The 27,762-nt window shown below is 39.7% G+C and overlaps 2 protein-coding genes across 2 annotated transcripts; both read right to left on the bottom strand.

Annotated features, from left to right (window-relative positions):
* Positions 1-100: 100 nt before the first annotated feature.
* Positions 101-22,143, bottom strand: LOC109625192 (enhancer of mRNA-decapping protein 3). Its single transcript, XM_020080328.2, has 7 exons — positions 22,011-22,143; positions 20,744-20,923; positions 19,409-19,605; positions 13,275-13,637; positions 4,363-4,516; positions 1,992-2,209; positions 101-1,502 (listed from the first exon to the last, which is right to left on the bottom strand). Exons 2-7 carry the CDS (start codon positions 20,905-20,907, stop codon positions 1,168-1,170), a joined length of 1,431 nt encoding a protein of 476 aa, XP_019935887.2. The 5' UTR covers positions 20,908-20,923; positions 22,011-22,143; the 3' UTR covers positions 101-1,167.
* A 140-nt stretch (positions 22,144-22,283) lies between these two features.
* On the bottom strand, positions 22,284-25,989 carry cyp1a (cytochrome P450, family 1, subfamily A). Its single transcript, XM_020080232.2, has 7 exons — positions 25,809-25,989; positions 24,535-25,408; positions 24,317-24,443; positions 24,137-24,226; positions 23,884-24,007; positions 23,624-23,710; positions 22,284-23,357 (listed from the first exon to the last, which is right to left on the bottom strand). The coding sequence occupies exons 2-7, from the start codon at positions 25,372-25,374 to the stop codon at positions 23,060-23,062; spliced, it is 1,566 nt and encodes a 521-aa protein (XP_019935791.2). The 5' UTR covers positions 25,375-25,408; positions 25,809-25,989; the 3' UTR covers positions 22,284-23,059.
* Positions 25,990-27,762: the final 1,773 nt, after the last annotated feature.

The following is a 27,762-nucleotide window of genomic DNA, read 5'->3' as shown; positions in this document are numbered from 1 at the left end:
CTTTAATTGAACAAAATCGGACCATCAGACATTAATAGAAGGTGAACAGCAATGTGGCAAGAAACTGCTGTTTGGTGAAGTACATCAAAGCTGACAACAGTTTTGTTTTCAGGTGTTTAATGGAAGTAGTGATTCGAAAAAGGAAGTACATGACAGAAACAGGTAACCATCAAAAAGCTCTACCAGTGTAATTTAGTGAATAGCTGCCATTCTAAAAATAAGCCTGCTTCTTTTGCCTAATAAACTTGACATTGTGCTGAAAAGTTTCCACACAAATTCACTGCTGAACAGAAAAGAGGAAGTTGGTTTGAGTAGTTATCTCACTTAATGGGGCAGAATCTTACATGTCAAAGATGTTTAATAATAAGATTTCCCTACATTTTGTATCACTTGAGAGGAACCTGGTCCAAGAGGATTTTTTGGTGCTTGGAATGTATGCATCAAATTCTTATCTGTAGGATTTGAAAAATACAAAAAATGAATACTCCAAGGTGTCTGCTACCACTTCTCATTTTCAGTTTCAGTAACTATTAATTCAAAACAACCAGCAGAGCAGGACGAGTGCAATCTAATGCAAATATAAAGACTTCCAAACAATAGCCCTGAGGTGTATAAAAAAAAATACAAATATAAATTCTGTATACCATATCTTCAGTGAAATGCTACAAAAACATCTGTTTGTGTTTATTTAAAAAAAAGGAAACTCTATTGAATTGAAAGACATGGACATGGAGATCAACTGTGGGGCTCATGACTGGCAGTTTTAGCCTGAGCTGTGTTTCAGTTCACCGGGTTAGCACCAGACTCCACATGCAATTTAAAGGAGGAAACAGGAACTGAGTCTCTGCTGCTTTGACTTGTCACAGGGTCAGAGGGCACAGACAGACCCACAGTGGTCAGCATTTTGTAAACATACTCAGATAGTCACAGAGCCCTTATAAAAACACACCAAAGAACAGGAAACCTTTCCCTTTCAAAAACAAGGTGGCAACCCAGTAAGAGGACAAACCCAGAGCACAAGCACAGATCAGTGTTTCACATTATGCCTCCTGAATGTCTCATGAAGTTGTAAAAAATGTCTAATTGTATATTATTAAATGTTTTATTTGTCATATAGTTATTTATGCACTTGTTTTTAAGTGTAATGAGAAGTGAGAGGGTACTTTGTTATGCTCGGTGCAGAGGAATGACAAATTTACATCCAAAGGGCGAGAGGTAGCGAATTCCAACTTCCTGGAACACCAGTTTAGGGATGCCAATGTCACAGAGGTAGACTCTGCTGTCCACCTCAGCTAAAGGAAGAGGAAGTCCTAAAGAGAGAGTCCACTTCGCCTCAACAGTCTGAGGCTGCTCGCCGACTGGAGGGTCGATACTGAGGACCGGAGCCCGGTTCTGGTTGGCCCATTCAGCTGCTGATTGGTACCAGGGCTTTTCTCTCAGCAGTGGCTTCTCGTGACAGTCCAGGCAGTTGATGAGCAGGTCGACTGGGCTTGCAGGAAGGTCTGACACAGAGAGAGGGGGAAATAAAACAAAAACAAATGGTGAACACAGTGTTTCAAAGTGCCTCACTAAACCAAGAAAGAATTAATTTTTGGTAAAAGTTATTTTTTTCTATTTAATTACATTAAAGTGTCAAAATAATTCACACATCATAAGAGGCTGACGTCTAAATGTTTGTCACAACCATATTGATAATGCAGAATCATAAATCACCCCCAGCTTTTCTCACATCTTCTTAATATAACTACAGATTCTGCAAAGATGTTTCAACATGCTTCCAAGGGATCTGTGTATTTGTTTTGTTTTTTGAGTCAAAAAGCTGTTACTCCACTAGAGGGCAACATTTGCCTGTGCTAGTCGGTTCCAACAGGACAAGATGAATTCATTCTGTCTCAGATTCTACGACAAACTTAGTTCCTTCTATCTGTGTCACTGCATCCTGAGTAGACAGGGATTTACTAGTCTAAGTGTCCTCTGTTGGCGTGTTGTACCTTTAATGCTTGCCACTTGCTTGCCACTGGTCCTGCTGTAGAGGTTGACCTCGCTGGTTACTGCCTCCTGGACCTTGACAAAGTTGGGCAGGAAAAGAATGACCTCCACTCCGTGGTTGGCCAAGTGTCTGCCACAGCTGATGCCCTGGGCTCCCTGGAGGTGGGGCCCACACAGGAGAACCACAGTGGGCCGCTGGTGGACGTTTTTTGGGGTGAGTCTGGGGACATTTTAGAGATGACAAAGATGCTTAGCCACAAGAAGACAACAACAAAAATGCATAAAAACTACGTAGTGTGCATATAATCTGTATCAAATTAGACATAGATACAACTTTTCTATAGAAAGCCTTTTGGAAAATGTTAACAAACATTAACATTGGTGATGTGTGTTTAGTGTTCAGTCACAGCAAGTCCTTGGGTTTTTCAATTTTTGAGGTCTACCCAGGTACACAGGAACAATGTACAATGAACATTGTTGAAAGACTTGATTGGCCATGTCTTTTGGTGAAACTGTTGCAGGATAATAAAGCTCAGAAACAAAAAAAACCCAGAACTGTTATGTGAAAAAAAATACATGAGAATAATTTCAATCGAATGATTGATTATTTGTCAGTATTTCTGGTTTTAGCCACCTTCTAACCGAACCAAAACAGAGAGTCTCCATTTTAACTAATGTTATAGATTTGAAAACCTTTCATCGGCTGTCAAAACCATCTCCTATCAAAATGTACTGCTCTCAGTTGGAATAATGAATCTTTGTTACTAGAGGTAAACCATATTTTCAGGTTATCACAGGCAAAAGAGAGGTCAGTTAAAAAAAGAAAATGTTGCTCCCTAAAACTTTTCACGGCTACATCACACGGTCGTGGGAAATAAGAAGCTTTTACTTGACATTAAAAGTCTGTTGATATGTGGAAGATTGATCAGGAATTAGCTTCAGATTGATTCAGAGTGATTCCAATAGACACTAGTGGTCTGACTGCCATGCTATATTCAACAAGGTGCCATGCAATATCAAAGACCAAACTAAGTGTACTGCAGAATCGTGCTCGATGAAATATTTCTTTACACATTACTTCAATTATCATCTTAGTACGTGAACCAGTAACTTTGCAACAAAAGGGGCATCCTACCAGAAAGTTCATCAATGAGGTTATGGGCATTTTAGTAATGGAGATGGTACTTTGCTCAAGCTCATAAAATATGGTCACCGTCTTATTCACCATCAGTTTTAAAACATCCCATTAGACATGAATAACTGCACATACTGTATAAGCAAGCCTGATTTGAGGATTGAGTGTCTGTAGACTTAACAGAGGAAATAAAAATAGAGGAACACCATTGTAGTGTCTGTGATCCAAGTATTACAATACAAAGTTAAACTTGATCTGAACTCCTGGTAGTTCCTGAGAGTAAACTTGAGACTCGTAAGTATTACAGTGGTAAACTGGAGAAAAAGGACGTGAGGAAAACAAACCAGTTTGTTATATGAGCCCCTTCACTGAGGCTCTTTGATCTGAAAATGAGACTCCACTACTCATAAAGGTGCAGATCAACACCACAGGTAACACAGGAGTTGTCAGTCTGTGAGGACGTTCTCGACCTGACCGGTCGCAGCAGTGCCTCTCTATGAAAATAAACCCTGAGGGGGTCAAGGTTTACATCACCTAACGCATGTAGAAACATAGTAGTAAAGAAGATTTCCATGGAAACTGGAAAACATTACATGACAACAATCGGTTTGACAGACCAGCTCTTATGATTGTATAACTACTCAGGGATGTTTGGCAGAATGTTGTACATTCTTCTTCTTATTATACTCATAAGCTCTGTTGCTCTCTTGTACATTAGATGACACGTCATGTACCCAGAGACTGATCTCTTGATGCTTTCTCACACATACCAGACATGGTCAACAGTAGTATTAGGAGAAATATTAGGTCCACTTAAAGGGGAAAAAAATATTGGAGATTTTGAGAAAAAATGGTAATATTCCAAAAGAAATTGGAATTTTCTAAGAATAAAGTTGTAATGTTACAAGAATAAAAGTTGTACATTTATGATAATTAGCTGTAATATTTACAGTAAAAGTTGTAAAAGATTTGAAAAGATTGTGTAAGAAACTGTGTCGATTCCAAGAAAGAGGAACAATGATTTTGGATCCAGAAGAAGTGAAAGTCTGGTAAGCAGGGGTTCTCCTTGCTGCTTTTTTGCTAAAGATTTTTTTTCTTCACTTTCATAATATTCTGACTTTATTCTTGTAATATTGCAAAACAATTTTTCGAAATCTCTGAATTATTTTTTGGAGTTCATATTGCCCTAATACATCTTTCTCCACAACTATACCACCGCACAGATTGGTACTCCTTACCTGTTAGGTCCACCCAGCAATGTGAGAGCCATCTGACTGGAGCAGACACCAATCATCTCCAGCCTTCGCTCAAGAGTCAGGCCCCAACGCTCTGCAGTAGCTAGTAGATGCTGATGAAATTCATAGGTGACACTGGGAACAACCAGGCCTGAGTCTGCAGAGGGAAAACATGGCGTGAGACAGAATAATGAGTCATTTCTTATGTTAGCAGAACATGAGTGTGACAGTGTGGTGTAGTGGTTACTACAAACATCAGACCGCAAAACATCTGCCCAAGTGAGGTGTCGATAATTGAGAGAGACACAAAGCACAGGCAGGGAATTTCACCATGACCAATTAATTAGTCATTACCATCCTCCATAGCTATCAAAGTCATGTCCCAGTCCATGCCAAAACCAGGCAGCTCAACTGTGCCTTGCTTAGCGGTAAATGTAGTCTACACGGACACATACAAACGATCCAGTGAATATGAACTGAATATTTTTAATTAAATGTCAAAGAAAAAGAAGGACAAACAACAAACAAAACTTGAATTATACGGAAACACAAAATGTACCCCAGATGCGATCATGAGCACAATTATTGGCTGTAAGGCTTTGATTTGGGTACAGAACCTTCGGCAACAAGGACAGCCTCTCAACATTTCTTGAAGCCATCTAGAAGCTTCCTGCACCTGTCTGCTGATACTCTCTACAATTCACTATGGGCAATAGAAAATGCTACTGCTAGACTACTCACTAGGTCAAACACATGGTCCCATATCACATCAGTTCTCACTCTTACATATCAGTGACTGCACCATCAAACCCCTACATATCTAACACATCCACCCTCATTCATCTGCTTGCTCTCTCAGATCTGACAATCAATAACTGTTACATATCCCACATACTCGTCTTAAGACTTGTGTTGACAGGGCTTTTGAGACAAAAGCACCAAAGTTGTGGAATGCCCTACCTACATCTTTCAGGTGCTGATTCTGTGTATTCTTTTAAAAACTAGTTAAAAACCTACTTGTCTAAACAGGCATTGAGGTGATTTATGTGTTTCTCTATGCACTTTACTGGACTCCATTATTCCTTTAATGTGTGTGTGTGTGTGTGTGTGTGTGTGTGTGTGTGTGTGTGTGTGTTTCTTCCGTTTTTACATTTGCCTGATGTAACTACTTTGGACCCCTAAATGTGTTGAATCTTTTCTGTGAAAAGTTGGAAACAAATAAACTTAACTTGACTTTGTGGTGTCTGCAGTCCTACAGTATGAGTCTGCACCATGTTTTACTATGGGCAGGGTGTTCCATTCCTTAAGGGCTTTATTTTAGATCCATTAGATTTTCTATAAGAATGTGGCATATCTATGGAATTCTTTTTTTTTGCAAACACAATGTCTTGCCTTTTTGTGTCCTTGGCCCATGAAGGCTTTCATATTATAGTATATCAAATGGTTCAGACAGAAACCACCAAACCAGTCTTCACAGACATCTCTAATTGAGTTTCTCCCTTATACCACACCCAAGCACATTAACAGTTTTATGACTGTGAAATGTCTTGATAACATTAAAAACTGCTGAAGCAGGGAATACAAGATCCTTGGTGATTGCTTTGTAGCCAATTTCCTGTTGAACAGGAAACCTGCAGTGAAATAGTATCTCTAATCAGCTCAAGTCTTTGCCATTATGAAAAAGAAATAAGAAACAACCAGTTTCTTTTTCAACAATATAACCATCATCCATTGATTATTTCAGGTCATACAAACAGTGACAGAAGTACAGGTGAGTCCTATTTGTTCTTCTGAAATGAATTTAAATTCATCCATGATATTCAAATAATTATTATTATTACAAAAATGTCTTTCAATATTTTCTTTTGTTCAGCTACCTTGGACATTTGTTGAAAAATATTCTGGTAATGTCAAACTGGTTTATTTTCATTTAGTTCAAAATATATTCTGTACTTAAAATTCAGAGTGGCAATAATTTTGATCATGAGTGTAAATACATTCCCCACTCTCTCTGAAACACAGAAATACAGAGGAGCATGTATTCACTTTAGGGGAAAGGGTTGAATTAGAAAGCTTAATAATATTCATAGACATATTTCTAATCTCATATTGTTGCATTCACTGCAATGGCCTGACAGGTTCCAGAAACACACTCACATGCTGGTTTGCATCGCTAAACTAAAAACTCAGTAGAGTGCATACCTTTGCAACAGTCCACAAGATCTCAATTTTCATTTGGATCTGCAGCAAATTAAACATAAATCACAGTTTCCTAAAGATGCCTGATTTTTTGTTAAGATCCATGATTTACTTTTTGAAAAATGAACTGTTATGTTGAAAAACATCCTATCAATGATAAAGAAGAGGAAGTTTCTTGGATCTGCTCCATGATCCAGACCAAAATCTAATGAGTTCTTTTTTGAGTCATGCCCCATCGCTCCACAAAATCTGATGCAAATAGGTAAAGTAGTTTTTGTGTATTCTTGCTAAATAACAAAGAAAAACATATACAGATGAAAGCATAACCTCCTCAATGGAAGTTTTGATACATTGTCATTAGCACTATGTTATTTTCAAATGTATCTTCACCTGTGCAGCTTGAAACACAATAGCTTGACTTGTAGTAAAACCTAGAAACCTGACCTCTAAGATAAGGACAAATGTTTGTCTACAGATAAGCACGCTCCCAGGTTCTCAGGGGCTGGCAGTTATGTGGAAGTAACACAGATTCTCATGTGAGGAACCCATTTATAAGGGAGAAGCCTTTGCTCCTCCTCATGACCTGATCTTGTTCCCATCACGGAAGATTCTCCATTTCCTCTCCTGTTTGTCACTGCTGCCTGCTGCAACAAAGGGAAGATTGGCAGCCTTAACAAAACATGACAAACATGAGGCAGCTCGAGTGAGACGCCTATTCCCCACCAGGGCCTGAGTTCACACGCACCATCACATGCTTTCTGACCATTCTCCAACCCCTAGCTTTGGGACAGGGCTGTACTGGGCTGGACCCCCCACACTGTCTCAGTCAAAACACGCATGCAGCGGGTTAGCGTGACAGGAAACGGGGACAAACTTCATATACATACGAACACCTGCACCTGTATCCCAACGGTTCATGGTGAGAGATTGGGGAGGACTAAACATGAGGGAGGTATGGAGGTGAGCGGGAGAAACACTGGGTTCAACTGAGTTTCTGAAAATAGGCTGTTGACTCATCAGCCATACTAATTCTTGAACTGTCTATTTTTAGTTGGGACATGTCACCTGACCAATTTTCAGCTCATTTTTACATATAGTAATGTGTGAAGTATCTAAAGGAATGCACAACTTTTTTTCAAATTGTCAAGAAGACATAGAACACAATCATATCTGTTTGTTATGAACTATTAAATATTTTATGCACATATAGCCCTCATAATTATTGTAAGATGCCTGACATTCTCAGTGTCAAGGGCTGATTTTAATCCAGATGCTTTTTTACGGAGAATGTTGTTAGTAGGTAAGATATAATGTAGGTTGACTTTTTTAAATATATTTCTACTCACTTCCACCATCTTACCCCTCATTTTCCATGAGTAGATTCTGCTTTGAGTTCACCTTAACTTTTGTTGTCAGGAAAATGCTTAAATACCTTTTTTTAACGAGTCCTGTCATGTCAAGTGACCTAACCTTTGTCGGAATTATTCTCTTTTGTGTATTCTTTGAATTATTGTATTAAATAATGACAATTCAGCCTTTTTAACACAGCACAAACTAAAATGTGCGGGAAACCATAAAGAGCCATGTGCTAATCTCTGGCTTGTATATCGCCTGTGGCACATTAGAGGGGTAATGAAAGTCAAGCTGGGGGTACTGCACGGCTCAGGATCCCTTTGATAAATAAAGCTACTGGGAGGCAGTTAAGTCCTTAATGGCCTCCAACTGATTTCTGACCTGGTAGCTGAGAACTTAGAGGCCTCTTTGGCATGCACAAATTCATACTGACAAACACACTCATGCTAACACACACCTCATCCTACATCACACTCACGACACGACAAGGTATAAACACATATCCACCCACCCAACTTTTCCTTTTTTTTTTCTTTACAGTGGCATGCAACACGCACACACACACGCCCTCACAAGATATATAAACACAGAGACTTATGCCGTGCCTTATTAAAATTCTGGCTTATCTTTAGGTTGGCCATCACCCCTCACACTATTTGTTTATTGATACCGCACAAAGAACTGTTAATATGTTTCAGTGGAAGTTTGGAACATGCCAATCCTTATGTGAGCGGTAAGCACAGCAAAGTTAACTGCCTGCTGTCATGCAAACGGCTGCCTTGAGTGCTTCACTCAGAGGAAGTAGCAGTTGCACTAGTATGCACTAATTGCTTCTCAAGCATCCCACCAGGTGTATTTCTTAATAACCCTCTTGCTGAAGTCTGACACTACGAGAACGAACCACTCTCCGCACGCACGCCATCTCCTCCCTTCTGACACTCTCACACATGCAATGATTTATGCACACATACACCCACTCACGATGTGGTGTGAAAACAAACTCAAGAGTCAACTAACTAAGCCGGGTAGCTATGAGTATGCAGCGGCACTAAAATAAACTGAGTTGGAAGCAATCCTTCAAGCATGACAAGGAAACCGATGGGACTGAAAGCAATACACGCTGGCTGGATGCGGGCCATGTGTGACTAAGGCTCACGCCAGAGTCAGGAGAGTGAGGCGCTTCCATTCTTCTCTGCTGCACCGCAAGCGCTACAGAGGTAGCAAGATGGGCCACTGGTTCACTAGGGCATAGAAAATGAGCTCAATGCGGTGACCTGTCAGACTCCTGAGTTGGTAATAGTTAATAAGTTAATTGTTGTGGCTTTCTTCACAAATCACTTATCAATCAAACTATTAAAAAAAAAAGTTTCACTTCTGCAGGTGGCACTGTTCAGCCATACAGTGAGTGGTTGATGTCCAACCACACTGCTGATGTCAAAACAACCTATGACTGCTATTGCTGTAAAAGTCCCACAAAGATCTTGCTAACCGGAACATCTACTCGACAGGTGCATCAGTTCACAAGCTTTTGAATGGGAAGAAACCAAGAATCCTGCCCACATAGATGATGACAAGATTGTCTTTGTCATTTTTGTAATTGAAGCCTCCATCAAGGTTTAAAGATCAAAAGGGGTGAACAGAAACTTAAAATGCATCACTGCCAAATGTCTCACATGGTCCCTATGTCTCGTGGCCCTCTCTTGAACTGCAAAAGATCGGTTGAAATACTTTATGATCACACAAGTTTTTAAGTTTGCATTCTGCAAAGTGATACAGCCTAAAAAAATAACAGAAAACTTGGAAGACCAGCTGACAGTTGGCATGTTTGTGATTTGTGTTGTGGCCCGGCTTGTTAGCATTGAAGACTGCACATCTGGAGTCAATCACGCTGCAGGAGAGCGAGACAATAGGAGAACTAAACTTGCACAGATTGTAACCTACACAATAAACAACTCTCTATAGGAACAGGCCTGTCAAACCTGTGCCTGTGCATTATGGCAACCCAAACATACAGTCAGGCACTTTGTTTTAATTACTATATTCTTGTGTGGTAGATTTATCTGTTCACTGGCAAAGATTCCAGGTCATGAGCACTGAGGTTTGTTCCTGTTTCGGAGGTGCTGTTTATGTAAGGCTGTACAGCGGCGTGCTAATTACAGAGTGCAGAGGATGGGGATTATGATGACAGTCCTGGGAAGCAGATCTGCCTGCGTGGTAAGAAAAGGAGGCTCTGTTTGGCAGCTGTCTGCTGATTGGTAGACTGCCTCCCCAACTGAGCTATGCTGTGTCATCGCAAGACTGTCTGGGATGTAAATCCTCAAAACCCTATTAGTGCCACAGCCTGCCAGTCCCCTACTATAGACAGTCTTGCTAGATTTTCATCAACTGTCATCCTTGACCTAGTCTTCATCTGCTTTTCCGCTAACACTGAAGTTCAGACAACATCCTGAAATTCTTTGCGGGGGCTGTATGTGAGAACACAACTGTCCGAGTCAGTTGCTCTGGATATCTTTGGAACGTTTTCCTACGAGCCCCCTGGTAAGGTATTGAAAAGCTACAAGAAATAAGTACATATACAACTGATCTTTTACCAAATAGATGACTTGGGAGTATATCAGTCAAGAGAAGGGCTTTTACTCTGCATCACAATGGGACAGATTTAATTTTTCAATGGCCAATGGCTGAATTGATATTTGAAGAGCAGGGTGATATATAATGCCAATATTATGTTGTTTTTACTAAGTAAAATGTATTTATCAAGAAAAATAATAATCAAATAATAAAACATAATCAATTAAAATAATAAAAAACATTTATTCAACCTTAATTTATCATTCACTTGAACACAAAATAATATGAAAACAAACCATTTGCATAGGCTGTTTACTTAAGTAGATCTAAACTCTACTTATTGTAGATAATTGTAAGAATTATTGTAATCCAAAAACTAAACTTTAAATTAAGTTTTGTGCAGACTTTGATTTAAGTCCTCGTTAGCAGTAACATTGGTTGATCAGCTAATGTTATGTCAAAATGTCAGCAATCAGTCTTATTAATAGGCCAACTGATAAATCGCTTGATCACTAGTTTTGTCCTATATTTTTCCACAGCTGCCCTGTAAACTACTACTATGTCAGTATAAAAATGTGACACTGTAGCTCTGATTTTACGCCTACACTTACTGATACAAATACTTATACTTAGCCCTTTCCCCATTTCTAGCCATTCTCCTCTTCCTCACTGCTCCAGTTCTTGGAATGAACAGATAAACAAGGTTCATTTCTCTCACACCTTGGACTCAATGGCCAGTACTAGTGTGCCATTTACTTATCTTCTTTCTCTATTAACCAGTTATGTAACACTCCTAGTGAGAATCTATATAAGAGGGGGAGTGAGCCGTTCAAGGGTCATTCTCATGAACCCCTAATTACCTCCATCAAGCAGGTTATGCGTTCACCTCTGTCCATTTATTTGTTTGTTTGTAAGCAAGGTGTGGTATGGGTCAGAGAAGAACTCATTAAAATTTGCTGTGGATCTGGATCAGGGGGCGGATCCACGAATGTCTTTCCATTTTCATTCACATTGCGCGACAGGGTTTATTTCAACATTTTTACTGATTTCCCAGGGAATCATTTATGGATCTTGCTAAAGAAAATGAGGCACATTTGTGGAACTTATATCTACGAATCTCTGAAATTTGGTGCAGCAAGGTAGGACTGTTGGCCCTTAGCGAAGGTATGAAGTGACATTCTCGTTAAACCTAGGTTTGTACACTGCCTGGCACCCTGCACCAACCTCACCTCACCACACCCCCAACCTGTAGCCTGAATGTTTTTCTCACTGTGTTCATTAGAAAGAGACACTAAAGCACAATCCTCACAGTGCTGAGAGCCTCTCCGCCTCAGAATCAAGGGCAAAACGTTTGTAATTTTTTTAAATTTGGCAAAAGCTGAAACAGTGTTTTAGACAAACACATGGCGCACCAGGTCAAAGTTGAAACATAGTGCTCACTGATAAAATGTCCCAAAGAGGGACAACTCAGTGCAAAAGACACACTGATAACCATCTTAAATAAAAATAAATTCATGATAGGTTTATACAATCATCTCGGAAAGCAGGGGAGAAGCAAGCAGAAGTGGAACCGCAGGTGCCAAAGTGGCTAATTATAATAAAATTGCATGTATGCACAAATCTAAAAGGACGGAGTGTGTGTGGCAATGTTCACAATGTCTCCAGAGACAGCACATACACAAAAGCTACTTGGAAACCTAAATTGTAAAACTGTACATTTTTGCATGAAAAAGTGTATATGCATCTTTCAGGCCCCGGTTTATGTGTCAACGACAATGTAAATGAGAACCCTGGGCTTTGTATTTTCTTAGCAAATGTTACTCTGACGGGAATTCTGGGAAACAGTAAGTGTCATGTGACACAATTTCTAGAATTTTCTTTAACACTACTGCTCCTATTCTCTATTTGTCTTATCAGGATCAGCCACAGAACTGGCATCATCAAGGATTTTACTTTAAGGTAGAGTTGGTATGTTGCTTTTGACACTTTTTATTTATTTATATCGATAATCATCAATAAATAAAGTCATCTGGGTAAGAAGAAGTTAAAGAACGAATTGCAAGTGTGCTTTTCTGTGTTTTGGGAATGTAGCTTTGAAGAGAGGGCTGATGGGGGGGTGATGTATCTGTTGCATATTTTCAAAGTGTAACCAACTATCGTTAGCTGTTCCAGGATTACCAACCCTATCTGTAAGTGTGCCACAAATTCCTTTTGTTGAGGAAAACTGTTGCTGAGTGTTAAAGGTCCAGGGTGTAAGATTTAGGTGAAAGGGATCTATTGACAGATAATTGAATATAAAATAATCCTAGTGATGTTTTCACTAATGTGTAATTGTGTTGTAAGAATTGTTGTTTTCTTTACCTTAGAATGGGTCCTTTATATTTAAGTAGTTTATATTTACACCGGGAGGGGGTCCTCTCTATGGAGGCCGCCATGTTTTTTACATTAGTCCAGACAGGACAAACGAAACACCTTTTGAGTTTTTATGACAACTAAAGGCTACCACAGGTTCTTTGTCATGTTTGGAAGGAGAGGGTGAGGTGAGGGGTGTTCAGCTGCAACATGCAACTTCACCACTAGATGTCACTGTACTGTAAAGTGCTTTGAGTGGTCATCAAGACTAGAAAAGCGCTACATAAACACAAACCATTAAATCTTACACACTGAACCGTTACATCTAAAAAACATGTGACTGTTGCTTTACTTCCATATTAGCTGACAGCACTGTATCAAAGACTTGTGTGTGTATGTGTTTGTGTGTGTGCGCCAGTGTGCATGCATTTTGCTCTCACCGGTACAGTACTCTTTACCCCCATGCTGGGGCACTGTTATCTGTCGGTATATGACAGGCTTCCCCTCCAGGATATTCTCATCATGGCGATAGGACAGTGGCTGCTGTTTGACCTGTGTGCTGTGAGGCTGCATCCTGCTGTCGTTGCTACCGGTCCTGTCAATTTGGGAGAAGGTAGCGGCTTTGTCAAACAGAGCCAAATTTCCCTCAAAGTCAAAGTCAGTGTCCAGATCCTCTTCGGTCCCTCCTCCAAAGCACTCGTCATCCTTTGACCTCGCCAACCCTGAGGTGCTTCCATTTCTCACACTGTTCTTCTTGGGTGTGGCCTGTGTCCCCCCTCTACTTTTGGATGAACCTGTAGGGGCTGGAGAATACAAATTTGAATGTCACAAGTTTCTGCATGTAAGGCGCAAACACACATATCATAAGTTTCTTCCTCTTCATTTTGGTGACTGCTCACGTAAAAAAAAAAAAATTTAAATCATAATTTGGACCAACATATATAATCTCCATAAAAATAATAAAAACATCTACAGTACAAGACTTTGGAACATAGACATAATATTAGCCAAATGACTGATCTGACTAGAGAGAGAAATAAATGCATTTCCACACTGTATTACAGCAATAATCCATACACTATTCTTTAAATTTAGTTCTTTTTTTATTAATTAAACAATTGTTTTATCATTATTTATTATCCGGCTTTTCTTCATAATGTAGAAAAATTGGATATTCTTACTGACATTCTTACTGACATTTTAAATTTGGTCATTTTTACATTTTTATAGTTACTGGACAAAATGGTAACCTAGAAATTAAAATCAAAAAGAAAAAATAAAGAACAGGATTAAGACTTACCACAGGTTTTATATTAAAGGAAGTGTTAATACGTTAGGTGTATACATAGATATGAAGGATAATATAATAAAATAAGTAATGGGAAAAGATAGAATTTATAATAAATAACTGTCGATTAATAAACCCTCATAAATCTTTAGAGATGGGTACAACCACATTAAAGTGTGTTTTTAATTATATACCAAATGTTTGTATATTGCTAGTAGAATATTTGGATATAACCCAGAGTACAATATTTATTTTGGTCAAGCAATATATAAAATGTAAAAGGAAGGTGAAAAGCTGGGAAAGTGTTCCCATTGAAAATGTTTTCACTCCAAATTTCATTAAAAAAGAAATATCTACGCTACAGTTTGAGAAACATAATCAAACAGTGCCTCAAGCTTTATAAATACTAAATTAATAACATAGCATCTTAATATGAGTCTCTGGGACAAAGTTATATAAACTGAGGGTCCAAGACATAGAGCGGGAAACTCTGCATGGGCTAATAAGATTCTATCAACCCCTCAAGCCCAAAATGCATGGATTACCCAGAAATCCTCCCATCTCTCAGCTCCGCTCACATCCTAATCATCTCTGAAAGGAGCAATGAGCTGTCACACTATACATCGTCGTGTTCTAAGTGCTGTAATCCATACACTAAAAGTTCCTGCACTCAGCAGTCTCAAATTGCGACAGGATGCTCGCAACTGCTTTTATCTCATGAAACTCTGACTGGCAACTCCTCTCAGTTAGTTACTGTAACCAGCTAAGAACAAAACGCACCTGACACACTAAACATACAATGGCCGCCTGAGCAGCGCTCCATAAAGTTTACATACATGTAGGCACAAACCAAAATTAAAATGAACCTTGAACGGAGAAAAAAAAAAAAAAAAGAAAAACCGGAAAAACCTGGCCTTCAACCCCAATCATCCTGGGCTCTCACGCTAACCAGGAGACAGAGAGGCACAGTCGCACGCTACTGTCACTGTGACAGCTAAGGTGCTTTGGACTCTCACGCAAAACAGTGGGAGGCTCAGTCATAGTACACTGGCATTGGTACAAAACCACAGCCAGCTATGAGCCTATGTGAGACGTGACTCGATACCGCAATATGGCCGTACAACCAACACTCAGAGACAGACAGATGACATGATTTTTTTCTAGCTTCATTCAGCACTCGAGCTGGTGTGTCAACAAAACATTAAGAAATATTAATGACCCTTATTTCCTCCCATCACAGACAATAATTCTACTGAATATTTTGGATTGATTTAGTAGCTATACTGAATCATAATCAAACAAAAATGATAAACATTGTAAAATCTGGTTCATAAATTCAGGTAGAAATGTGATGGATGCGTGTGAACTGTGTGAACAGGGACAAGACAGCATATTTATTACCACCTTACCATGTTTTGCTATGATTGAAAAATCTGAATGAACTGGGCGGAACTCCAAGTCAAACAAGCTAGTGAAAATACACCAGGAAGTTTACTGATTTTAGTTTACACAAAGTAAACTAGAGTGAGTAACTCTGTGATGCCGCAAACTAGTGCATCTGCACAGAATATTTCACCTGGGATAAAGGTGATGGTAAAATTCCACCATGATCACTTTGTGATTACATTTCAGAGTAATTTATTAGGAATGCCATGCATAACACTGGGTAGGGCCTCAATTTACTTCGTGTCCTGGATTCCACAAGATGCTGGAAATGTTCCTCTGAGATTCTGCTCCACGTTCACACGACTGCATTGTATCGTTTCTGCAGATTTGTCAGCTGCATGTTCACACTGCCAATCTCCTGTTGTAAATCACACAGGTGTTCTACTGGTGGGTCCTGGGAAAGTCTGAATGTCATGAAGTCGTTCTGACCTTGTTGTGTCCATGTGCACAGAATGTGGAAATAATATATAGATGCTGCGAAAAAAATTTGTTGTTATTATGTGTTTAGATCATCACAACAACACCACAATGACACATATTTCCAATAATTGCACAATAATGAAGACCAAAGAAGGAAGGATCAGCTGTGACGGACAAGTTTCTAAATCATCCCATATCAATTGTCTGTATTGGCTAAAAATTGCTGTTATATTAGCATGTGACAGTGTGCAATATTTGACAAGTTACATTTAAAAGCTACAATTTAGAGCTAATTGTAAAATGATGTTTATATGTATATAGAGGATGACGTCAGTTATTGTTCTGACTTGAGAAGGTGTTCATGAGAATTCTTTCAGTCGATGGATGATGGATTCCTGTCTGGTGACTGGGGAGACCAACTGAGGTCACTGAACTGAAGATCAAGTTCAAGAAAGTAGAAGTTTAAATTTGCTTTGTGACTTGGAGCATTACCATGCTGGAAGTAGCCATTAGAGGGCTCTAAACTTTGGCCACATAGGGCAGCACATGGTCAACAATAATACCAGATAGAGTGTGACATTCAAAGGATGGCTGATTGGTAGTAAGGGCCCAAAGTGTGCCAAAGGTACTTCCATGAATAAGCAGGTGGTCCTAAATTGCTTGGTGACTGCTTTAAGGTTCATGGGAAAACACCAGGCTGCACATAATTTCACTTTATATACAGAGGTATAATACTGGTTATGGGAACAGTGTCTTCCAAACTGCCCTTCTATTGAGATCTGTTTGGGTCTGGCAGAATCTGGACGCCTCTGCATCATTCACAAGATCAGTCCTTTTCTTAATTCCCATTCTACTCTCCCAGAAAGATCAGTGCAGATATTCAGAAACCATTTCTGGAATCCGTGATCTTGTATAAGCAATGGGCCACCCTGCTTTCCCTTCATTGTGGCCGAGGGGTAGTTGGTGGGGGGGGCTTCTTGGAAGCATGGCATTGCGTGTGAATGGACCAGCCCTGCCCAAGCCACTCAGCACTTTGGCCCTGTGCAATTTGGCCATTAGCTCCCAGGCCACCAGCCTGCGAGCAGGAGATTAAAATAAAAACTGCAAAGGTAAACATTGTTTCCACAATTGATATCGCTTCTGGCCTTCCAAGCACACTGGGACAACATGGCTTCCTGTCGGGGGTGAGCAGGGGGTTTCCTGTGCAGAGCAAGAGCGAGGGAGGGAGTGGAGATGGGGGGAGTGGGAGAGAGGGAGAACAGGAGGGTACTGAGGCACGAAAGCCAGGCTTTGCATAACCTTCTCTTTAGGAGCAAACAAGGAGAGGGTGGGGGGAATGTTTATTGATCTTAGTCACACACATATTGTAAAGAGGAACTTTGGTACAAGCCTTTAGCACGCTATGGGAATCTCTGGGGGAGTCACAGCAAGAAAGCGTTTGGTCCCTTGCTCAGGCTTCTTAATATGGACTAGTGGTCACAGGAAGTAGCAAGAGACACTGTTAGATGAGCCTTGCTGACACGATGAAATATGCAAACTCAGATCTGAACATATCTCTTTTAATAGCTGAGTTGTTTTGTCTTTAAAGATAAAACAGAAAACATGTGGTTTCCTTTGTGCAAGTTTTAACTTCCATGTACAGGAAAAGGCACTGAGGCAGAGGTCATTTTTACAACCAGGCTTATGACTATTATACAGTGTCCATTAGCCCATTCTTTTGGCCTCTGACTTCACCATTGTTCAGCGATCCGCGGTGTGAAAGTGAACAGACTTTAACTGATTCCTGCAGAGGCCACTGAGCTGTCTGAGCAGACTTCCTGCTGACTGGATGTTGACGAGAGGAAATGCCGCTTTTAACCCTTATCTACTCAGGAAGGTTAACTAACATTCACATTTTTTATAGCTTCATGTACGAGCTAAGACAGATGAGTGCAGAGGTGCTCTTTTACTATCAACATGTGTGACCTCCTCATCCCATCACAGCATGACTGATACTCATATATCATATACTGTTGTTATCTTTCAACATGTTTTCATCGAATCACATTTCACTTAGAGGGGTTCAATCATTTAAAGCGTTCCTAAAATGATTGTAAAAATGTTAAACTACAATTAAATGTAAATTTTTATTTATATTTTCCTTTTACTGCTATTATGTTTTCACGTTTTTATGTGTTATCTTTAAATATGTTATGTTTAAATTTATTTATCCATTTTGAACACTACTTTGTTTTCAACCATCTCAACTTTGTTGTCTGCCTTTCTTTTTCTTTCATCCTGCCAATTGTTATTAGTCTTGTTATCTCTCTTTGCAGTCAAAGCACTTCATAAACTCTGTTTTTTAGGGTGCTATATGAATAAAGTTAATTAATTATTACTAATAGGCATGGGACTAAGATCCATTTACAAGGCTCTTGCTGACTATAACAAAAGCCTGAAATAATTACAGTCTAATTCATTAAAGAACATTTTAAGTGCTTGAAAAATTATTTTAGTGTACAGTATTGTGATTTGATGAAGTGTAATTTTTGTGGTATAAAAAACATTGCACATTTCTACTTCAGAAAAATCCTAAACAGTGATGTTGAGTGACTTCTGTTATCTACCTTTATGCTTTGTGCCTCGTGGTGCATACGTATTCTGACAACAATCTGGGGATTAGAATGGAGTTTTGTAATATGTGACACTTGCGAGTCATACTTCCTTAAAGTTGTGGAACAATGTCTATTTTCAGCTCTTCAACAGAGGTGTACTGTATGGCCACTGCTGTGGTAAATTTTTGTCATGACTCAATAAACTCAACATGACAATATAAAATCTGCAACAACAGTTTTGTTCTGTTAAATGACAATGAGGAAATGCAGCTTCACAATGAATAAGCACAAGTCTGAAATAAACTGGGCTTTCCTTACTCACAAAATCCTACTTCACAGTGTGTTAATATTTCGTGACAATTGTAAAATGTCAAGTCAGTCTTCCTGTATTCCACTGCACAATCATGCTGTGTTCAGTTGTTGTACAGAGTAAAGGTCTTGGACTCCAGTACAGAACATAATGAGTTATCTGCTGCAGATGCTCATAGCAAACTTAACTCATTGTTGAGAGAGCACAGTTTACTTGAGTAAATGAACCAGTAGTTGTAAGTCACATTCCAGTTATTTCTGGTTGTATTCATGTTTATGGAGCAGATCAGTCATGCATGTCTTAAATAAAATGGATTATAATTCAGTGTGTTCTCGTGTCTTCAACCAGACAAAATTACACATTGACAAACTGTATTCAACTCATGACATGTATACGTACAACATTCTATCACTGGTATTATGACTTACAATTAGTCACAGACTATTATGACTGTTGTGACTCTAAACACTGTAAATACTTATCAGTGTGGGATGAATAAACGCAAGGTCTACCTACCTCTGTGTAGGATGGTGATTGGAGGAATGTCAGAGTGAGTGCTGCTGCTTGTAACAGGTGGGCGAGTGGTTCTGTTACTTTGGCCACGCTGTCCTGCTGATGTGAGGCTGGGTCCTCTTGCAGCCCCCTGACCACAACCAGGCTTGTTGACTGTATTCTGGATATCTAGGAACTTCAGCTCCTTGATATCCATGGCACTATAAGACAAACAAGTTGCTAACCTTTTACAGTAATACTGAATCAGATATTATAAGCATAGCCCATATTCACAAATAACAATTTGCCTCTTAGGGAATAAGAAGGTGTGAAATCCTCTGTCCTTAAACCACGATTAGAATGATGAAAAAAACATAGACTACTCAGAGAGAGTCACAAGTGAGGGATCCCTCTCCCAGGATGCACTGATGTTGCATGTTACAGAGCACGTCAACAAATAACAATATTTATAACACTCATGAGAAAAGACAGTGTATCAATGTTTAAAATATGTATACGAAGCGAAAATGTATGACTAGAATGGTTATTTCTTCAGAAATGGTTCCTAAAGATCTTTTTCACGTGTTTTCTAATTCAACAAGTTACTACACTAGAGATCTATTTTCAGTCGCATGCTGACGTACAAAAAAATCAACACTTGGCAAATTACTTCCAACTGTGAATGACTATATTTAATAATCTCATTCATGTCAAAATGTATCAAGAACTCATTCATATATAAATGCATGAATATGTATTCTGGAACAGCCATGGATACTAAAAACTAAACTTTCTCTGACCAGCCACATCCATAATAACCTCAACAGGAAGCACTGGAATGTCTGTGATAACATTTTCATTTCAAGTAAGAGACTAATTCTCATCCTCTTTATATTGTCTGCACATTTCAACCAGTTGTTCTTGAGCTCAAGTCCAACAAATTGGTCAAAAGCACAGAGCACTCCCAGTGCATTGCTTTATCATGACTCTACAGTCATACAGAAAATATTTAGAAATTATTTGATTCTGATATGAATAAAAACAAAAATAACAGCAGGAAAAAGCTCCAAATGTTTTTGCCAGTTTTTTTTTTTGCCAGTGTTAAGGCCTGTTTCATGTGGGAAATACTGAAGCTTTGCTCACCTGGATCCAACTTCCCACCAAATGTCACTAAGACCTATAAAGTACGAGGCTGTCGTGATAATTACAAACTTATGGCTTTTTATGGGAACTGTTGGAGGAAAAGTTAACAAATTTACACTAAAAGTGACGTCTTAAAACACTTCATTGGGGGATAAAAAAGACGGGAAGTATTTGTGTTGGATGAAGACATTTGAAGATATCTTTCTTCTTTCTTACCTGAACGTGACCTCAGAGACAGGACACTTGGTCCCATTATGATAAGGCTGTTTGAGTGAGATGGTCTGGCTGGCATGATCGACAGAGGACACTTCTCCCTGATAAACCCCCAACGTCTGCCCACAGTTTATAGACACAACGTTACCCAACCAGTCTGTGGCCATTGTGCTCACTGTGAACCTGTGATTCAAAAACACAAACAACACAAATTATATTCAATGTCTCAAAGCTATGTAACAAGCTATACATGTGTGTAACAACTACTTTATGTATATTTCAGCCATGATCGCAGTTTTTAGGGCTGGGCACTAAAACAATATCAATAATAATTGCTATATAATTTTCATCAAGAGCAATATAACTAAAGTCCAATATATATCAATATAATGCTTAAGCATTGCGTCAGCACAGTGAGGAGGTCTAACACATAACTGATCTAACCCTGATTAGAAACAATATGACATTTATAGTGATAATTATCGGTAGGGTTAGATTAGGTCATATTCAACTGTGAATATGTGTAGACTAATAAATAAAGATTGATGAGAGGTGGGGGTTGTTTTAGGAGGACTGGAGAAGACCAGCTTGAATCACCTGGCCTCCCTGATGTGAAACTTTAAACCAAACTCCATTAAAAAATGTGTTACTTCACTGTTGCTAAGCACATATTAGCCTGAAGAAATGTTTAAAATAAATGTGGTGTTCTGCTACACTCGGTCAATTGTCGTAATACAGCACGTTGTTTTTTTCAGGCTCTTTCCCTAAAACATATTTCGTGATGTCCACGTTTCCTCCACCGGTGGATAGAAGACACAGAGTGAGTTAAAGGTGTAATTTCATCCGGACAAGAGTTACTGTTGTGAATGGTTGGCGGATTAAAACTGGACACTTTGATTATAAGGTCTTCGTTTATGTTTACAACGCGAGCTCAATGGGAATACAAGCTAAAGCTAACTTGGCTAAAAGCTAAGTTAGAGATGACTATGTTTATTTATTATTGTAGCTATTAGTTTATTCTCCGGGGTGACTTCAAATGTAACATGTATATGAGGGCAGAGTTTCAGAAAGATGACGCAAATATCAACAGTTAGCTTTACAACAAGTAAACAGTCCGGTTAGCTTAACAGCTAACGCTAGCTTCGCTCCTGTCCGCCCGGTTTGTTTCGATGATTTGATCTCCGCGGAGAGTTGTGCGCGTGTTCAGAGAGTCTGCTTCACAGACCGAACACACACCCTGAACACACTAATCGATAATGGATAGATATACCTTGTCGATAATTCAGTTTCCTTATCCTTGTCGATAGAGCTGTAGCCAAAGTAGCTCTTGTTATCTGGGCTGTTTTCCGGGTTGATGCGTGACGTCAGTTCCCTCGTCTCCAACGTGGGTTTGTTGTGATTGTATTTTTTCTCTGAGGTTTAAATCAGTTCATGTGGATCGTTCTGACTCGGATCCTCTTTGTGGTGAGAAGCAGATCAATGACTGTAATATATGGGGATGTTGGTTTTCTTTAAAATTAAGCAAACAACATGAAGAAGATGATTAATTAACACATTTGTTTTACTTTATTTGTGTTTTAAAGAATGCCCCAATCACATGTCCTCACATCATAGACATCATCATCAATACATTAGAGATAGAATTACAAAACTTTATAGCATATTAATATATTCCAAACATCACTGGAACTCTTTTGGTGTCCTCATAAATCATATAGATGCACAGACAAAAAAAAAAATAAACTCAAATATATACAAACGCTGGGCACAAAAAAGATAAATTTCTAAATTACAAAAGAACTTGATATACACACACAATCACATTCTGGGATAAAATATATCTTCAGTGTCTTACGTTGACATTTTTAATGGAATAAAAAAATAGTAGCTTACAAGTATAAATGGTGTCATAAGGTGATATTTGTTCTCACAGAAAAAAATATGTTGCAATGATAATGCCTATCCATTAAACATATACTGTCTGTCCCAAAGTTGAACAAGGCAACTTCTGTATGGAAGCAGCTTAGATTAGTGGACAATACAACAGAAGAACCAAGTATCTCCTTATACTTCACTGAGAAGCATCCGCCTTGTGCAGGAATATCTCTTAAATCATGACAGAGATATATTCACACAAACCCAGACACCCATGACACTCCGTAACAGGCACATGTCACTAATATGCTTCAATGCCGTGCGCCCCTAACATCAAATATGGCATCAAGCCTTTTACATTCAGAGAGAGATGCTTCTTCCACTGACTCTTAATCTGACTGTGATCGCACTCGCTGAGTCAAATATTGTACATGGTGATGAGCTTCACTGCTCATCCCTCGCTCGCATCGTGGCTTTCAGGTGGCAGCGTTTGTGCTTCATTGTGAGACCATATTCAGGTGTCATGTCTAGCAGCTCTCCCGGCATTGTGTGGAAGTGCAGCTTCTGGATGATGATCGCCAAGAAGAGATAGACTTCATTTCGAGCGATGACCTCGCCGATGCAGCGGCGCTTTCCCATGCCGAAAACCATCACCTTCTCGCCTTCCAGCTTTTTGATCCCTGAGCCGTCGGCACTCAGGAAGCGATCGGGGTTGAAGGAAGATGGATCTTTCCACAGCTCCCTGAAAATTGCAGCGGATGAAGAAAAAGATCATTAAAAAAAGGTGTAAGCATACCCCTGAAAGAATGATGAATCAGAGGTTTATTTTCTTGATTCAAAATTAATGAAGGCTGCTGTGTTTCTTCCTTTTTGATTACTAATAGGGTGCCCTTGAGCAAGACTAACCTTCCACAGCTTTAGCAGATCTTTCTCTCTCTCTCTCTCTCTCTATCAGTAAAGTTCCTCACATTTTAATAAGATTTTTTTTATGTAACTTGTAGTACTTACTCATCATGGTTGATCTGCCACTGATTGATGAAGACACATGTGTCTTTGGGAATGAAGTAGCCGTTCAGAGATGTGTCTTTACTGGTGCTGAAAAAGAAGAACAAAGCATTTGTGTTTTGTGTATTTACAAGTTAGAACCACGTATCTTTTTATACTGGTGAACACCATGTCTTTGTGTCAGTCTTGTGTGGTTCCACGATAGCATGTCATTTACATATCATTTGTGGTAGAATCAGACATCTGAAAGAAATGAACCTCACCAGTGTGGGATGGTGAAGGGCAGGAATGAAGAGTGGCGAAAGATTTCCAGGATGAAGGCTTCCAGGAAAAGCAAATTGGGTTTATCAGAGAGAAGAGGTGTGCGATCCAGACCCACTTTTTCCTCTGAAAAGTAAAAAATCATCTCAGGATGAGGACAAAGATTGGAGTCCTATCTCATAATCATTTACACGTCTGAATCAAAGCAAGAATGAAAATCCAAGGCATTATCTCGCCTAAAACAGCAGTACTTACTTATTTCTTCATAAAGCCTCTCCTGTATCTCTGGGTAAGCCACAAGGTACATCACCGACCATGACAGGGCAGTAGAGATGGTGTCGAAACCTAGGTTGAGAAACGTAACCTCTTTTAGGACTTTTTCATTCATTTTTGCAGAGGTCACTTATGATCACATCATTCAACATGTAGTCTTACCAGCTCCAAACAGGTCATTGACAATTCCTACAATCTTCTCGTCTGACATCTGGATATTAGAGTTCTCATCCAGCTTCCTGTCCTCACAGTGATCAATGAGGGAGTCTGTGATGTCTCGGATGTTGTCCTGAAAGAATGGTTGGACAATCTCAATAAAGCTTGAATACACAGTGACTGAAAAAGATATGATATTATGAATGTTACATTTTGAGGTGTACCTTATCAAAAGTGGCGTAGTGCTCAGTGACAATCTTCTGCACAAAGCTGATGAAGCGCTCATTGATGCTCATAAAGTTCTTCATTGATTTGCTGGGCAGGAACTGGAGGATAGGGATGAAGTCTGCAGGGTTTCCGCTGCCCACCACCTGGCCAAATTCATCGCTGAGGTTCACCAAGCTGACCAGCTCCTGATCGTCGTGGTCGTAGCGTCGGCCAAAGCACATTCCGCAGATCACGTTGGCCACAGACACCACAATGTAGCGGAATGGGTCAAAGCTGCCATCGGCCTTCATGACAGTGTTGAGCTGTTTGATGAGATACTCCCCCTCTTTGCAGATGTGTTCCTCCAGAACACAGGAGTATTCTGGAGTTGTGCCCTCCAGGGTGGAGAAGGAGCGGAGGGCACTGTAGGCCAGCTTTCTGCGGGCACGCCAGACGCCGGCCTGGTCCGTGCTGAAGGCCAGACTCTTGCCATCACTGATGAAGCGGAAGCTGTACAGGTCGGGTCTGCCTGAAAACTCTTCCCCTTGCTTGATGAGTGCCTGTCGAACTGTTTCGCTGCCGCTCAGCACAACCACAGGACGCATGCCAATCTGGATCTGGAAGACATGGCCGTATCGCTTGCTCATAGCAGTGAGGCTCAGGTAAGGTTTGCTGCCCACCTCCAGCACATTGCCAATGATGGGCAGGGGCTTTGGCCCGGGAAGCCGGCGGAGCCCTTCGGGAATATCAGTGTGGAAGAACTTGAGTATCAGGTAGACCAGACACACCGTTGTCATGGCCACCAAACTCTCGGATACAGACACGGATCCAATGAATGGAAGTATCATTAGCACCATAATGACGACTCTTTTTTTCTGTCTTCAGCACAATCTGGAAATGAAATAGGTGGGGCATTAGAGTAGTGAAGACAGGGAGGAGAAAAGGTGTTGTGCAACATGTTGACTATATGCACTATAAAGTTTAAAGTTACTAGAGACTCACAGATCACAAAGTATTTGCTTGTTGTTAACCTGATTCTATGGGCTTACATGCAACACTTATTTAAAGGTGATGGTCCATGCAAAGTGATAAAGTTTATGACCACAACACATTGACACACAGAGAACCAATAAATGAAACCAGACATTTAAAAATAAGGAGGATATTCAAAGCTGCAACTGCAAAGACCAAACTCAAACGCAAACAAGTTTCTCCTGCAGAAAAAATCTCGGAACTTTTGCTCTGACATGATAACTCAGTCTGTCGTCATTTCTGCGCATGTTGAGCTTACCTCAGTGAAACGGTGAAAGAGGAACGATAACGCGATCCAAAAAGTTCTTTGTAAAAAAATATTAATAGTTCAGCTGAGTTATTGTCGGAGTTTGCTCTCTTAATGTTTCAAAACAGAGAATGGGCTCTGGCTTTATAGTGCGCTCCACAGCTTCATTGGCTGCTGCACATGACGTAATCTCTCTCTCTCTTCGTGTCTCTCTCCCTCTCTTGTCATGAATGAAGTTTAGTGCAGGGGAAAAGTGTAGGGGTGTGTGTCTGTGTGTGTGTGTGTGTGTGTCTGTGGCGTGAGTGTACTTGGCTAAGTGATTACTGATATAGTGTGGAACGACATTTGTGCGCATAATTTGTACATTTCCCAGTTGTTAAGGCAAAGTTTGAAACCATCAGGACCTAATAGCTCTGCGGTGTATATGCCTCATTTTTATGGACAGATAAGACATGATAACCATCATGGGCAAGTATAACTTCGACCACTATAAAACAGTTTACTTTGATGCTCCGCAGGAGGTTTGCAAAAGCACTCGTGCTTTTTGAGTTTTACGCCATGTTTAAAATAGCGCTTTGACCTCATCTGTGCCGATGCAGGAATCTTCTGTCATCAAACATTCCCACATATAATCAAATTGGTAGAGTAACTTTTGTAGTGCAAAATAAAGTTTCCCAAATATTCGATGAATGAAATTTTATTGATTTATAAATAAATGTAAAGGGGTTTATATGCTGATCGTGCGAAATGGTTTTTAAATAATTGAAAATGTATTTAAATGGTCAACAATATTATGAATACTTCGACTCATGACTCACAAATTAAACTACAATCGTCCTTAAAGGAAATAATGTAAATATCAAGGAACATATAAAATAATATTGTGCAGCATAAGAGGAGAAATAAGGGAGATTATTCCATATAATGTAATCTAAAGAACCACACACAATTTATACATTGTGTGTGTATATATACATAACTGCGTTACTGTCTGACCTCAGTCACACAACCTTCGTCCTCGTGCAACAGAGATCTAGGTTTGAAAATATGAGATTGGGACAGCTTGCCACACGCAGCAGCCACCCGGACAGCTTCAACTCCTTATAAAACAGACAAATGCCATTGCGTGCTTGTACCTGTTGGCTCTCCGCTGGAGTTAAAGATTGACCAGTTGCGTGAGAGCGCAGTGATCAAACCCTCACCTCCCCTTTCAGGAGGATGCTGGGGAGGGAGAGGGTGATCGGGCTGCACTGTTGGAGATAAAGGGTAGATGAGTTAATTACCATTCCTCGTCCATTTTCTAACCTTTTTTAAATCTTTTAAACCCACAGATCAGTTTTTACGCACAGCACCCCCTCACTTCAAGAGGAATCTGTGTCATTGCGCTGGTTTGATTCGTGGGGTTTAATATTTCTGATAATTGCATTACATATATGAACCTCCCTGGACTTTAAAAGAAACACATGTTCCCTCTGGTAGCATACAAACCCAGTCATTACATTTATTTCTAATAAGAGAAGAGTCAGGTTTTGATTTTCAGCCTAAAATCAGCATCACATTAAAATTATATGACAATTTGATTTAAAATATCAAATTATATACGGCATTGACTTTTCAAACTCCTACTTAGGTCCCACATCTGTCAAACCACTGTGTTATGGAGACTTCACAACACATGGCACACAGTCGGTCCTCGTTGGATTGTGCAACAGAATCTGTGATCTGTTTCAGATTCTGTGACGAGCAGGAAAGGACTGATGGCTCTAAAAACAGAATTACGCACCACTGGCCACCAAGTTTCCGCTATTACTGCTGTCAAAATGTGCTACTGTGCGGTTATGGTGATAGTAGCTATGACCCCAAACATATTTTAGACTAAAATACAATATTAGCGAAGACCTGCTTATCTAATCTGCACTGTTTCTTTTTTATTTGTCCACGTTCACCAGCTTTCAGCTGCAAATGT

Source organism: Paralichthys olivaceus, chromosome 1, assembly GCF_024713975.1.
Source record: "Paralichthys olivaceus isolate ysfri-2021 chromosome 1, ASM2471397v2, whole genome shotgun sequence".
NCBI lineage: Eukaryota > Metazoa > Chordata > Actinopteri > Pleuronectiformes > Paralichthyidae > Paralichthys > Paralichthys olivaceus.
Note: the sequence above shows the minus strand (reverse complement) of the source record. Positions and strands in the feature narration are given on the sequence as shown.

Coding starts and splice junctions, on each gene's coding strand:
- LOC109625192 (XM_020080328.2), bottom strand. CDS start 20,907: ATGGCCACAGACTGGTTGGGTAACGTTGTGTCTATAAACTGTGGGCAG. Junction 13,638..19,408: donor AATCACCATCCTACACAGAG/GTAGGTAGACCT, acceptor TGTATTCTCCAG/CCCCTACAGGTTCATCCAAA. Junction 4,517..13,274: donor GGGTAAAGAGTACTGTACCG/GTGAGAGCAAAA, acceptor TTCCCTCTGCAG/ACTCAGGCCTGGTTGTTCCC.
- cyp1a (XM_020080232.2), bottom strand. CDS start 25,374: ATGGTGCTAATGATACTTCCATTCATTGGATCCGTGTCTGTATCCGAG. Junction 24,227..24,316: donor CAATGACCTGTTTGGAGCTG/GTAAGACTACAT, acceptor TTCTCAACCTAG/GTTTCGACACCATCTCTACT. Junction 23,711..23,883: donor CCCTTCACCATCCCACACTG/GTGAGGTTCATT, acceptor CTTCTTTTTCAG/CACCAGTAAAGACACATCTC.